This window comes from Colius striatus, chromosome Z (genome assembly GCF_028858725.1).
Source record: "Colius striatus isolate bColStr4 chromosome Z, bColStr4.1.hap1, whole genome shotgun sequence".
Classification (NCBI taxonomy): domain Eukaryota; kingdom Metazoa; phylum Chordata; class Aves; order Coliiformes; family Coliidae; genus Colius; species Colius striatus.
Genome location: NC_084790.1, coordinates 72,343,641 through 72,357,992, shown reverse-complemented (window position 1 = coordinate 72,357,992; position 14,352 = coordinate 72,343,641). Strand labels below are relative to the sequence as shown.

Below are 14,352 nucleotides of genomic sequence, written 5' to 3'. Positions count from 1 at the left end.
ATACCTGCTCACTCAAACCACAAGTTCAATCCTTGTTTCTTCTGATGTCTTACTTTCTATTGGCATGATTGCAAGAAGGAATGTTTTTAGCTGAATGTTGTTTATATCGTGCATTTTAAGTGCCGTGTGACCAGCCTCTTTTTAGGTGCTTGCTGCCAGAAAAGAATCTCTTGTGAGCTCTTTGTTTAGTAATTGAAACAATGCTAATCCATCCTGTTTTGAAGACTGACTGAAGATTGTTTTATTAATTCCCAAGTCCATCTAACAATAAGGAAAAAGATACAAAGATTCTGTAAAAAGGCTACTTAAAGTCTGTATTAGAAAATGTATTAAATAAATTATTATCTCTATTTCTGAAAACTTTAGAGAAGGAGAGCCTGTTCTAGGTCTCTCTGAGTGCTTGTCATATTTAATACAAGTCTGATACAGATTATTTTGATTAGGCACAATATTTGACACTGTGGTCACCTTTCTGCAGCAACAATCCACTCACCATTGCCCTTCTTAATCTTTTGGTTTAGTGGTGTTTTGCTTCTAACATGGGTCACTTTGACTAAATTGTTTCAGGAAATGATTTTGTTTGTCAATTCAAGGTAAGGGTGAGTAGTCTGGCATGGCGATGGTAATCTTTTCAGTTGGCTGAAGTGCATTCAGACAATGGTATGCGTGTGCAGCTTAAGGAGAGCAGTTTTTTGTTACAGTGATAGCTGTGCTCTATGAAGTGGAAGCATCAGCTTGGAAGAACTAACAGTCAACCAGCAGGACCTCATTAATTGCTATAAGTGATATAGAAATTTGTTGTCTGACTGTAATAGCTGTGATCTCTAGTAACAGTCCAGGAACACTGTGTCATTTACTTGTAGTCTAATCGCAAGTAAGTTTTAATTACTAACGCATAAGAACTTGAGAGAACCACATGACATAAATACTTTGATAGATAGAAAAACTTGTGATTTATATGGGGTTACTTGCCAGTTTAAGGCTAGACTGGTTACAGATGATGTTTGACAAGTTATTTAACACCGTTCTTACAAATGAATGTTAAACTTATTCTTTAAAAAAGAAAAAGCATTTGTTTACTACAATTGCTAAAAGCAATGATAGGCTTTCTGACAGGAAAGCAAGTAAATTATTAAAGATCTTTTCACTTTCTCTCTCAAATAGATGTGCATTTAGAATTAGAAGAACGACTAGCAAAATTCATGAGGACAGAGGAAGCTATTATATACTCCTATGGATTTGCAACCATTGCCAGTGCTATTCCTGCATATTCAAAAAGAGGGGACATTGTGTTTGTGTAAGTATTGTTTTCTACTTGTGAAGTTCCAGGTGAAAGAGTTTTCCTTTCAGTTTTTCTTTTTCATTATTGTTAATCATATTAAGTTAACTATATTAAGAAAATTACTGGTTTTGATCAAGTATTTTGTTGTACAAAGCTCCGGTCTTTTCTTTGCCAAATAGTCCAAATAAAATCAGTTACTGCTTTTATCATGGAAGAGAAGATTTGGGCACTGAACTGGAAAAACAAAACAAAACAAAAACCAAAGCCCAACCTTGTGCATACAAGAGCTAACAGAAGTCTAATACCTACTTTTCTTCTTAAACAGTACAACAATATTTGCTATTCTCCTGTTTAGTGCTGGCTTTTCAGCTTTCTTGTAGGACAGTTGTTCCCCTCATCCATATTTACAGTCAATTAGTTATACAAATATTGTTACATACTAAAATAACACAAGAACAGACGTGCAGGGTCTGACTGAGGATTCATCAAGCCCAGTATCTGCTCACTGAGAGTAGTCAGTGTGGTAGTTTGAGCCTGGATGGATGCCAGGTGCCCACCACACCACTCTATCCCCCACCTCCTCAGCAAGCCAGGGAAGGGGAGAAAATAAGGTGGGAGTCTCGTGGGTTGAGATAAAAGCAGTTTAATAAAGAAGCAGCAAAGCCGCGCCTGCGGGAAGCAAAGCAAAAGCAGATAAAGCTGTTACTCTCTGCTTCCCATCAGCAGCGATGTCCGGCCACCTCCCGAGAAGCAGGGCTTCAGTACGCGTAGCGGTTGCTTTGGGAGGGCCAGAAATGAATCTCGCCTCCCCTTCCTGCTCCTCTCCCCCAGTTTATATTACTGAGCTGACGTCATATGGTATGGAATATCTCCTTGGTCAGCCTGGGTCAGCTGTCCTGGCCATAGTCCCTCCCAAGATCATGCCCACCCACAGCTATTGGTGAAGGTGGGGGAAGGAATGCTGGAGGGACAGCCCTGACGCTGTGCAAGCAGTAGTCATAATATTGATATCAACAGTAAGCACAGCACTGCAGGAGCTGCTGTTGAAAATCACTACCATCCCAGACCCACTACAGTCAGTCAGAATTTGTGTAGGGAAGAGTAAAATCCAGGAGGAACACCGTACCAATACTGAAAACTTTCAGAGCCAGAGGAAGGGATTTGGATTTAGTAGGAGTTGGTGGGTATTTCTTAAACCTTCCTGTTTTAAGAAAAACTCTGAAGCCTGCTTTGGATGTAACACCTACTAATTTCAACTATTGAATTTGATTTTTAATCAGTGACCTGGTGTATGTTCTCAATCGAGTGCATGAGTGAATGGCTCTTTGGAGCCTATCTGTCTGCTGACATTAAGCTGCAGCAAACTGATGCGTTTGTATTTGTCTGCCAGAAAGTTTCTTCATTCGTCTCCAGCCTGTTTGACTTCTTTTACAGAAGTTCTTGCATATATTTGATCATTTGTGCTACTATTTAGTGAGACCTTGACTGGCTTGAGAGTTGGGCAGAGAGGAATCTCAAGAGGTTTAACAAGGAGAAGTGCAGTCCTGCACCTGGGGAGGAACAACCCCATGCACCAGTACCAGCTGGGGACTAATCTGCTGGAGAGCAGCTCTGCAGAGAGAGACCTGGGAGTCCTGGTCGATAGTAAACTTGAACATGAGCCAGCAATGTGCCCTCGTGTCCAAGAATGCCAATAGCATTCTGGGATGCATCAAGAAGAGTGTGGCCAGCAGGTCAAGGGAGGTTCTACTCTGTCCTGGTGAGGCCTCATCTGGAGTCCTGTGTCCAGTTCTGGGCTCTCCAGCTCAAGAGGTCCAGTGCAGGGCTACCAAGATGATCAGGGAACTGGAGCATCTCCCCTTATAAGGAAAGGCTGCAGGAACTGGGGCTGTTTAGTCTAGAGAAGAGGAGACTGATGAGGATCTCATTCATAGTTACAAATATCTAAATGGTGGATGTCAAGAGGTTGGGACATCCCTTTTTTTGATGGTATCCAGTGATAGACCAAGAGGTAATGGAAAGAAGCTGAAAACCAAAAAGTTCTATTTAAACATAAGGAAAACCTGTAAGGGTGAGGAAACCCTGGTACAGGCTGCTGTCATGGTTTAGACCCATCAGGGGACAAAAGACCACCATTAGCCTCAAGTACCAAAGACCTGAGAATTGCCAAAAGGCAGGGAGGGCTTAATTGCTTCCTATGGTCCAGATCAAAACAGACCGGGCTACTCGGCTTGGGGAAGAAAACAGAAAATAATTAAACACAACACCAACTAAAGCATAAGCATAAAACCCCAAAACGTAACCAACACAAATCAACACAGAATGGTACAACGATGAAGAGCACAACCAGACCTTTAAGAACACCTTCTTGCCACACCTCCCCTCTTCCTGGGCTCTGAGCCCTGATCCCAGTGTCTTTATCTTCTCCCCCGCTGAATGGCTCAGAGAGGCAGAAAATGGGAGTTTCAGTCAGTCTATTACTGATAGCTTCTGCCGGTTGTCTCTCCTCAGGGCAGGTGGGCTCCATGCTGGCCCTCCCTGCTCCTCTGCAGGGTCCCTCACACACCCAGCGCCCTGCACAGGCCGCTCTGATGTGTGTTCATCCCAAAGGCTGCAGCTCCTCTCTGCCTCTCGTGGGTCTGCTCTGCGGCCTGCAGGCACTCCAGCACAACCTGTGCCATGGCTCCCTCCTCACACAGTCTCTGCCTATCCGGGTGCACTCACACGGAGCTGCTGGTGGCTCTCAGTCCTGCCATGGCTCTCCATGGGTTGCAGGGGCACAGCTGCATTCTCACCACGGCTTGCAGAAGGGTCTCTGGTGTGGCGCTCCTTCCTTCCTCCTTCTCTGACTCTGGGGTCTGCATGGTTGCCTCCATCTTGTATCACTCTTACACCTCCTCCCAAGCACTTCAAATTCCCATCCCTAAATAGTGATGGCAGAGGTGGCAGATTGGCCCAGCTGGGCCGGTGGTGAGTCTGAACCCAGGAGCCAGGGGAGAGTCCAAGAACCTCTTACCGGGTCTTCACTGCAACCCACTCCCCATGTTACCAAGCAAAAGCTGCTCCTTGCTAAACCATGACAACTACCTAGGGAGGGTGTGGTGTCTCCTTCTCTGGAGGTCTTCAAAACCCACCTGGATGCATTCATGTGTCACCTGATCTAGGTGAACCTGCTTCCACAGGGGGATTGGGCAAGATGATCTCTGGAGGTCCCTTCCAACCCCTACCATTCTGACTCTGTGATTCTATGTTTTTCAGCCATCTTTGAACATTTTCCAGATCAGCGTTTTTGAGATAACCAAGATTGTGCATGTTATTCAAGATTAATAAATCCAGGATATGCTGTCATTTTGTATAGTTTCATCTTCTCACTGACAAAAGTTCTCACTATATTTAAAAGCAACTTCATAGAAATTACTGCATTTATTTTGTGCATCAGGCTTTATGTAGTTGCCATTTAAAAAAAAAATACTCTGGCAGCCATGGAATTGCATATGCCATTATTCTCAAGGACTGGCTTCTCCAGCGCTTAAAAATGGCAGATAGTTCTTTGGACACAGAGAGAAATTCCCAAAGGCTATTAAAAAGCAGATTTTTATAACACCACAAATGTTACAGAGACATCTTTGTGTCTTTTTTTCTAAGATCCAGAGCAAATAGATAAGTTTTTTGAGTGATTACCATAGTACCCAGTCCATGAAATGCTATGCTCACGTGCAAACAAAAGGACCAATGTATACTTCAGGAAAGCAGCTGTTGTCTTACTTCTAGTAGCTGTAGCACATAGGAAAGCTGAAGCTTTGGAAAGGAGTTTTCAAAATGTAAATAAAATATATGGTGCTCTAATAAATCCAGTTGTAATGACACGTAAGTGCTGATACCTCTTCAAAAGCAGGACAGTCCTAATAGCCACCTTTATTTGCACTTGATTTAACAACTGTTCAAACTTAGAAGGCTTGCTGTATTTACAGAGATGAAGCTGCCTGCTTTGCTATTCAGAAGGGATTGCAAGCATCTCGTAGTAACATCAAGTTATTTAAGCATAATGATATGGCTGACCTTGAACGACTGTTGAAAGAACAAGAGAATGAAGATCAAAAGGTACCATTCCATTCAAGAAATACTTGTACTCTTCTGTGCCACCTCCCATGCATTTTTTACTAGATTGTGTAGTTGAATGACTAGAATGCTTGTAGGTAGTTTTTTGCTTTTCATAAACCTCTATCAAGCAGTTAATGTTGCTTATGTAATTAAGATTTTTTTTTTTAAAGTGTATTTTTCTGTGTAACTACTGGAAGTGAGCTTATGGGTGTTGCTAGTGAGGGGATATCTTTATGGGCAGGTGACTGAAGTGTGAGATTTTATTTTTTGAAAATAATATTACAGAAGTTTTATCACTTTTAGAAATTTGTGTAACTGCATTTACCTAACAAATTATGCTAGTAAATTGTCAGTTCAAATGCCACACTGTAGAATGAACACAGAGGCAGCTAGTCCTGACCCTTTATTTGTAGAATCAATATGATATTTTTTTTTTCTGTCTCTTAGACTCTTCTCCTGTCTTGCACTCAACTTTTGAGATGTTCTGTCTCTTTAAAAGTTTGGGTTGGTTTGATGGGCTGCTTCTCATTCTGATAATGATACAAAAGGGTGTCCAAAAGCAGCTACTGAAATGAGCACATACAGCTAACTTGGTTAAATGAATTTTGAAAGACAGCTAAAGAGCTGTCACTGTTACTTGTTTTGTTCACAGAAGCTGGAAAGTTACAAACAAGTGGAAGAAAGCTGATTTTGTGTTAACACATCGATAAAGCTTATAATTGTAAGCCAGTCGTCTCAACATCAGTCTAAATCTGATTAACTGCAAATCTGATTAATAGCAAATTTATAGACAACACACTAACTAACATACCTTCATGGAAAAAACACTTTGTCAACATTTAGATGAGGTTTTAAATGCTATTGACAGATTAGTTATGTGATTTGTGTAACACATTTGCTTTGTTAGATCAGAGTGCTTTAATTTAGGTACTAGGTTAAAGTATCATAATGTAGCTAGCTGAGTGTGAAGACAAAGTTGGTGGCCGAGACCTTAATACAGACCAGGTGTGTATAGGTATGACATCTTGACTAGACAGAGGTAGATTTTAACCACTGGAATGGTTAAGAGATCCAACATCTCAAAGGGACTGTACCTAGTTTTGATACCTACCACTCAGAAGAGTCAAATAGATGTTTTCTGAATATTTTTACAGGAACTGGTAAAGGTAAGAAGTGTGACCTAATATCCGTGATCAGACGATATCAATAAGATCTGAAGTAAACAGGGGAATGGCATTTTAAAACAACAAAACTCAAATTGCATCATTGAAGTTTGAACAGAAACCGGTGCAGGTTACTCTTGTGGCCTGAATTGTCAGAGACAGGAGGAGGAGACTGTAGCTTGAATGTTAAAAGGCTTTGGGACTGCGTTTTATGAAAACAGTACTTGTGAGAGGTTTGTGCCACATTGGCAATCTTGGTGCACAAACCACTTGCTGAAAAGCCTCAGACTAATTATGAATATAACAGAGATTAAGACTGGTAGTATTTGTTCTGTAGTTACATTGTTTTTTATTCATAATGATCAAAGGGATTAGTTACAATTTGTTGCTAAACAAGGCATATTAAATCTTGTGTAAGAGTATTTTAAAGCTTTTACAAAATAAAAAGCAGTCCAACGAGGAATTTAAACTTTTTGTTTTAAATACTAAGTTTAAAGTAAAAGCTTACTTGAAAAGAGACATTATCTTCCTTCCCTTCCCATTATTGTCCTTCCCTATCAAAAAAATCTTCAGTGCATTTATTGTTAGTAGCAATTGACATGAACTGAAACCAAATCTGTCTCTCAAGAATCCTCGCAAGGCCCGTGTGACTCGAAGATTTATTGTAGTGGAAGGATTGTACATGAACACAGGAGATGTTTGCCCTCTTCCAGAGTTGGTAAGTGGTTTCAGTTTGCCTTTTAAACTCTACATATGAAAACTTGTGTCTGAAGAAACAGTAGTATCACATAGTCAAGCCTACCTAGAAAAAGCTCTGTATGCAGGGTTTTGGTTATCTCAAATCTTGCATTATTTTAAAACAGAATTAGGATTCAGAAGCTAGATATAATGAGACCTGAAAACAGATATCTAGTTATTGTCTTAGTTTTTAACCTGTAAAATAGACTGTGTTTTCAGCTATGCTGGGTGATGCTAAATTTTTAAACTCACTTATATCTAAAAAAAAGACATTTCAAAGAAACCCTCACACAGCTGTTGTAAACACTTAATCCGAGGAAAACATTTGCTATTCAGCATAAATTGGCTTTGTATGCAGGCTATATTGCAGTAGTTAATGGAAGAAATGCTGTGATTTTTTTTTTTTTAATCAAATTTATTTTTGGTATGTGAACATTTTTGAAATTTGCCCTGGTCTTGCAGGGTGGAAGAATTTGGAAGGTGCTTAAAATATCTTAATGACAGAACACCACTCTTCTAGAACTGACACTTTTGCGGTATTCAGGATACTGTCCTTGTCTGTCTTTTAATCCTCCTCACCCATTTTATTACCAAATTTTCATGGACTTGACTTAGATTTTATGTCACTTGCTCTGTTTTAGGTAAAATTGAAGTATAAATACAAAGTTAGAATATTTTTGGAGGAGAGCCTTTCCTTTGGAGTCCTTGGAGAACACGGAAGAGGAATTACTGAACACTTTGGAATAAATGTAAGTGCCATTTTTTGTGAGTTCTGTTGTGAACAGAAGACTTGTACAGAAATGAATTGCATGATTGACTTCTCATATTTATATCATTAACAATGTTTAGTAGCGTATTATGTAAATGTAAACATACTTTTATTAGTCTTAAAGCATTCAGATCTTTAGATTTTTCTTTCACCTGCTGACCTGAAATAATTTTACTTCAGTGAGAAAGATAAGAAAGTTTTTAAAGTGCATAATTTCATCCTCTTTTGGACACTTAGTGAGATCATTATTGCAGTATTTTCCAGCCACATGCACTTAAGTGTCATACTAAGTATTTGATGGATAAGTATAAGTAAAAAAAAAAAATCTTCTCAGTATATAGTCACTTTGCTCCATTGCCTTTTACTCATGTGGGGAAAAAATAGAATTAAGCGTTTGATGATCATTTCAAAGATATTGTCTTACTACTTTACTGACATATTAAGCCAAACTAAGTCTACCTTTTTGATGTTTGTTCAACTGTGGATTAGTTTGGAAATCCAGATCATTGTTCTCATGGTTGGTTGTTGCCAGAGCCACCTGAGCTGGAGAAGGAAGAAGTGGTCCTTTGGTTGCTTTTTTGGTTGCTCTGTGTCTTACAGTGTGTAGCATCTCTCACTACATTCCAGCAGTGTCTGAGCTAAGCTTGGAAGCAAAATTCCAAATTCTATTTTCCTCTATCTCCTATTGTTTTTACTTTCATCATTTTAATACCAAATGTAGAAAAGACAAAATAAAAGGAAACAAACTGTGCTACTGCCATCTGATTAATTGCCTTCTGTTTTAAATTATTTTCTGAATATAACCTTTCAGTTTGGTCTGTTCAGAATGGGAATTTGCAACAATTGTCATAAGCATGCGTTACAGAGCCTGTCAAAAAATATACTTGCAACTTACAAGTGAAATAAGACAACTGTGTCTCTGAAGTCCAAATTCTAATTTAACTAGGCTTATGCTCAACTTTAATCATACTCTAAGCCCTGCTGACTGCAGTGAGACCACATTAAAGGACATACTCACACTGAGTGCTTTGAGGAACTGTTAATAGTGTCTACATACCTTATTTTTTATGTTCTTCCCATTGCAATGCCTGGAAGAGAGTGATCCTAAGTAAATTATCTACAGATACACAAATCTCAGTTTTTAAAGTCCTTCTGTATTGCTTAAAGTTGATATTTTCATTGTTGCTTTAATATGTGATAGTTTGGTGGATCCTCTGTAGTATTTATGCTAATATGGAACAAGATATATTTTCAAAAGATTTATCTTCTAGATAGTCCTTATGTAATCCAAAATATCTCTTTAATAACCTGTTAATTTAACTGGCAGATTGATGATATAGATCTCATTAGTGCAAATATGGAAAATTCACTGGCTTCTATTGGAGGATTTTGCTGTGGAAGATCTTTTATTATTGACCATCAGGTAAGCCAGGTCTTATTTTCACAGAATCACAGAACATGAAAGACTGGAAGGGACCTTGAAAGATCATTTAGTCTAACCCCCCTGCCAGAACAGGACCACCTAGAGTAGGTCACACCGGAATGTGTCCAGGTGGGTTTTGAATGTCTTCAAAGGAGAAGACTCCACAGCCCTTCTGGGCAGCCCATTCCAGTGCTCCATCACCCTTACAGTCAAGAAGTTTTTCCTTATGTTTCTTTGGAACCTCTTGTGTTCCAGCTTGTACCTGTTACCCCTTGTCCTATCATTGGACATCACTGAGAACAGCCTGGCTCCATCCTCCTGCCCTTTACATACTTGTAAACATTAATGAGATCACCCCTCAGTCTTCTCCAAGCTGAAGAGCCTCAGCTCCCTCAGCCTGTCATCATAAGGGAGATGCTCCACTACCTTCATCATCTTTGTGGCCCTGCGTTGAACTCTCTCCAGCAGCTCCCTGTCCTTCCTGAACCGGGAGGCCCAGAACTGGACACAATATTCCAAATGCAGTCTCACGAAGGCAGAGTACAGGGAGAGGAGAACCTCTCTCGCCCACACCTCTTCTAATACGCCCCAGGATACCATTGGCTATTCTATACAGTACTCTGGTGATAGTTACTTAGAAATGAGAGTTAGTTACTAGTATCAGGTTTGCAAGGAATGTTATGATACAAATTATTTTGCAACATTTGATTCTACACAGAAACAGTATTGTTCTGTGAAATGCTGTAGGTGACTGGAGACATACTTTAAAATCCTTCTATGAACATGTAAGTGTGGAGGAGAGATTGATTATGATAATTAATTTCTAAACCATTGCCTGTACTGCAATAAACAGAAAAGTGCTTTTTCTTTTTTTTGCACAGCGATTATCTGGTCAAGGCTACTGCTTTTCTGCATCCCTGCCTCCTTTGCTAGCTGCTGCTGCTATAGAGGCTCTGAATATTATGGAAGATAATCCAGGTACTTAATTCAGGAAGATTTATTCTTCAGTCTTTCTTCACCTAAAAATGCTAAGTACTTCTTCTCCCTACTTTATTCCTTACCCTTTTAAGTCTTCTATCTTTTTCAGCTAATTAATTTATATGTGTGGAGGAGTTTTTCTCATATATAATTTTGCATCCTGCTCTTCAGTGTTTCCTCATCTTTCCTTCTTCCAGCTGAAAATGAGCAAATGATTTGAGGCTGGGAGGGAAATAGATGGTTTTCGCTAAGCAGATGAAAAATTATTATTTTGTTTAATAGACTAGTGATATGCTTCATCCTTGAACAAATTCCTTCAAGACAAATATAGGAAGGGAAGATAAAACAGAAACAAATGGAAATGTAATTCCTCAGGACTGAACAACACTTTCCAGTTGCACTACCTGATTTTTTTTGTTGTTTTTTTCTTCTCCAAGTAAGCATCCAGGCAAGAATCTCAAGAATGATCATGGTGCAAACACTTACAGCTTTGTTAGGATCAAGTACAGGGAATTTGGATAAACTTACAAGCAAGACTTTGTGCTTTAAGAGTCAGAGAATTGACTTTGTTGCTAGAACCTAAGAAAGATTGACTTTTTTCCACAGGGAGGGAAGGAGGTGAGAGGCATATAATAAGGAAAAATTGTCCAAATCTATATGGTTTATTTTTTAACCTTCATTAGTGTTAATGGATGGGAGGATATCTGCAGAGAGATGCAGTATATAATTTGCCACATATAAATAAAATCTCCTAAGTAGCATATACCTAGTCCTCAGAACAAAAGCAAGAAAATAATAAGTTATGGAACTGTTAGATGTAGTTGAGGGTTAACCTTTACCAGGAAAAGAACTAAGGCTTGCAGATACAGGAGTAAAAGTTTCCTGTTGAGGAATCCAGAGTGAGTTGGTGAAAGGACCAAGGAGTGAAGTCTGCATGGCTGTGGATATTTTATAGATATAAATAAGTTGGACCTGCCATTTCAATCCCATTACCAAGTGTTCGTGTCATCCTTTCCATATGAATGTGAAAAAATGCAGCTGGAGTAATGAGATAAAGGGAAGTAATGCATTTGTCAAATCTTAAGAGCCTGTCATTTCCTGGCAGAAATGAGTATCAGGAACATTATAAAGAGTAGTAAAGAGGCTTAGTATTTATTCCAAGAGATGTGTATATCGTACTTTTCCTTTCAAATGCTTTTTCTGAAATCTTAGGGTTACAGAAATGTGAAATAGAAACAGGATATCTAAGATGATTGGGTTTTGTGTTTTTTTTATGTGTGTAGACATTTTTCGGACTCTCCATGCTAAATGCGAACAAATTCACAAAGCTTTGCAGGGGTAAGTGCATGTTGGGTTTGACTGTGGTTGCTTTATCCATACGTTACAATGCCAACTTGAAAGAACTCCTCTTTCTCAAATCTGTTTCTGGTTTTGCAGATGCTTAGACTGAGGTATGTACACTAGGTTATGTATGTATTGAAGGACGAAAGTCATCCTTTTCTATCTGTCTGTTATGCTACTAAGAAACAGTCCTAAGTTTTTAAAATCCCTTTACAGGTAATGAAATGAGGTTATACCTTAATGCTAGTGAAGAACTCCTTACACATTTAAGTCTTTAGGAGAGTGTGATAGCTTTCAATGGCACGAAGAGTTGCTAAGCATTTTGAAGAAAAAAAAAACAAACAAACAAGTAAAAGCATTTGGGATGTAGCTTGGCAGGTACACTTTGCAATCACCTTTTATAAAATATTGTTCTTACTATTTAACGTTCAAGTGCAATATGTAGTAGAAATATTATTCGGGTGGCATGTAGAAAATGGCCAGAATTTATCTGAAAAATCAGAATTGTGTTTAAAATTTCCCATACCACCCTATTATAAAAGATGGCTATACTGAGTAATTGTCTTTTTCCTGACAGGTTTTGGTACTGAAAAATTAAAATTAAAGACTATTTAAGACTATTTATGTGCAGAATAGGTATGTTAGTTCTTGTAGGTAATAGTGGGAAAGAACTTGAAAGATTTAACACCACCAGGGAACTAGGCAGCATTGTAGCAGGAAAACTATCCTAACAGTTGGATGAAGCAATATCAGGAGATGATTTGAAGTAATATTTGCAGGGTCCAGTATTTTAATTTTTTTTAAATTAGTAACCCCACTAGAAAAAAGTGTGTGATGGTTCAAAGAAAAGGGAAAGTTTTCAGAAAAAGAAGGGTTTTTTGAATGGTGTTATGTTAAAGGCATTTATTTTCCCTGCTTTAACTGTGGCTGCTTCAATTCGTTGTGATACTCTCACTATGATAAAGTGGAACTGTTGGTTTAAGAGTGTAAGACTGTACACAAAGTGTGGAAGAATACACAGCTTTCCTCCTTTCTTAAAATAAAACAGAGTGAGAGGAACAAATTAAAAGTAAAGGAAGTCTTTCTTTTGGACAAAGTATGACTAACCCACGATGTTTAGGATTTGGTATGTAAGGACCAGGACAAGATTTAGTATTCAAAAAAAATGTTGGTCTTTATATGGGCTACAGCACGTGAATTGCAGTGTTGTAAGCCAGAGCAATGAGTGGCAATATTCCTGTCCTGGCTATCAGCCATGTGCTGATTTGTGGAGGATGTGGAAGAATTCTTCTGAATCTTGAATAGAACTGATTTGTTATTGTCTCTGACAGTTTATAAAGCATAAGAAAATGCAGTAAGAGATGATTAACATAAAAATATTCTTAATTTTCTTAACAATCAAGTAAATTTTTGTCCTATATTTAAAAATCTCTCGAGTCTTGGTAAATAAAAGAATCTCTGTGGCAGTGAGACAGGATGAATGAAACAGAATTTTGCTTTTTTTTTTTTTTTTTTGAAAAGCATGGCAGTAGTAAGTGGTGTCACTTAAACAGTTCATTATTTATGCCCAATCAAGCGCAACTGACTTGAGAATTGGGCAGAGAGGAACCTCCTGAGGTTCAACAAGGACAAGTGCAGATTCCTGCATCTAGGGAGGAAGAACCCCATGCACCAGCACAGGCTGGGGGTCGAACTGCTGAAGAGCAGCTCTGCAGAGAGACCTGGGAATCCTGATTGATAATAAACTAACCGTGAGCCAGCAATGTGCCCTTGTGGCCAAGATGGCCAATGGCATCCTGTGATGCATCAAGAGGAGTGTGGCCAGCAGGTCAAGGGAGGTTCTTCTCCCCCTCTCCTCTGCCCTGGTGAGGCCTCATCTGGAGTCCTGTGCCCAGTTCTGGGCTCCTCAGCTCAAGAGGGACAGGGCAGTGCTGGAGAGAGTCCAGCGCAGGGCCACCAAGATGATCAGGGGAATGGAACATCTTTCATACGAGGAAAGGCTGCGGGAACTGGGGCTGTTTAGTCTGGAGAAGAGGAAATTGAGGGGAGATATTATTAACATTTATAAATATCTAAAGGGTGAGTGTCGGGAGGTTGGGATATCCCTTTTTTCTATAGTAGCTTGCAACAGGACAAGGGGTAATGGGATGAAGCTGGAACACAAAAAGTTCTACTTAAACATAAGAAAAAAGTATTTCACTGTGAGGGTGAGGGAGCAGTGGAACAAGCAGTGGAGTCTCCTTCCTTGGGGGTCTTCAGGACCCACCTGGACATGTTGCTATGCGACCTGATATAGGTGGTCCTGCTTCTGCAGGGGGGTTGGACTAGATGAAGGTCCATTCCAGCTCCTACTATTCTATGATTCTGTGATTTATTGCATATCCTACATCTGCCTGAGAATTTTGCAATAAAGGAAGTCTTCGTTTTGGAAGAGCAGATTTATTTTTAATATTTTCCCCTTCCAGAGAAACTAGACATTTAATAGTACGACCTCATTTTAGTTTTTTGTTGGCAAAAATGGATAGAAATGCTTATGGCATTCAAGACTGCCTGGCCA

At 39.2% G+C, this 14,352-nt stretch overlaps 1 protein-coding gene across 1 annotated transcript in view; it reads left to right on the top strand.

Moving 5' to 3' along the window:
• Positions 1 to 14,352, top strand: part of SPTLC1 (serine palmitoyltransferase long chain base subunit 1) — a 41,219-nt gene that overhangs the window by 19,254 nt on the left and 7,613 nt on the right. Inside the window, exons 6-12 of the mRNA XM_062018911.1 lie at positions 1,165 to 1,297; positions 5,254 to 5,383; positions 7,175 to 7,264; positions 7,926 to 8,033; positions 9,381 to 9,476; positions 10,358 to 10,454; positions 11,738 to 11,792. Of these exons, the coding sequence (XP_061874895.1) occupies positions 1,165 to 1,297; positions 5,254 to 5,383; positions 7,175 to 7,264; positions 7,926 to 8,033; positions 9,381 to 9,476; positions 10,358 to 10,454; positions 11,738 to 11,792 (709 nt within the window). The remainder of the gene's footprint in view (positions 1 to 1,164; positions 1,298 to 5,253; positions 5,384 to 7,174; positions 7,265 to 7,925; positions 8,034 to 9,380; positions 9,477 to 10,357; positions 10,455 to 11,737; positions 11,793 to 14,352) is intronic.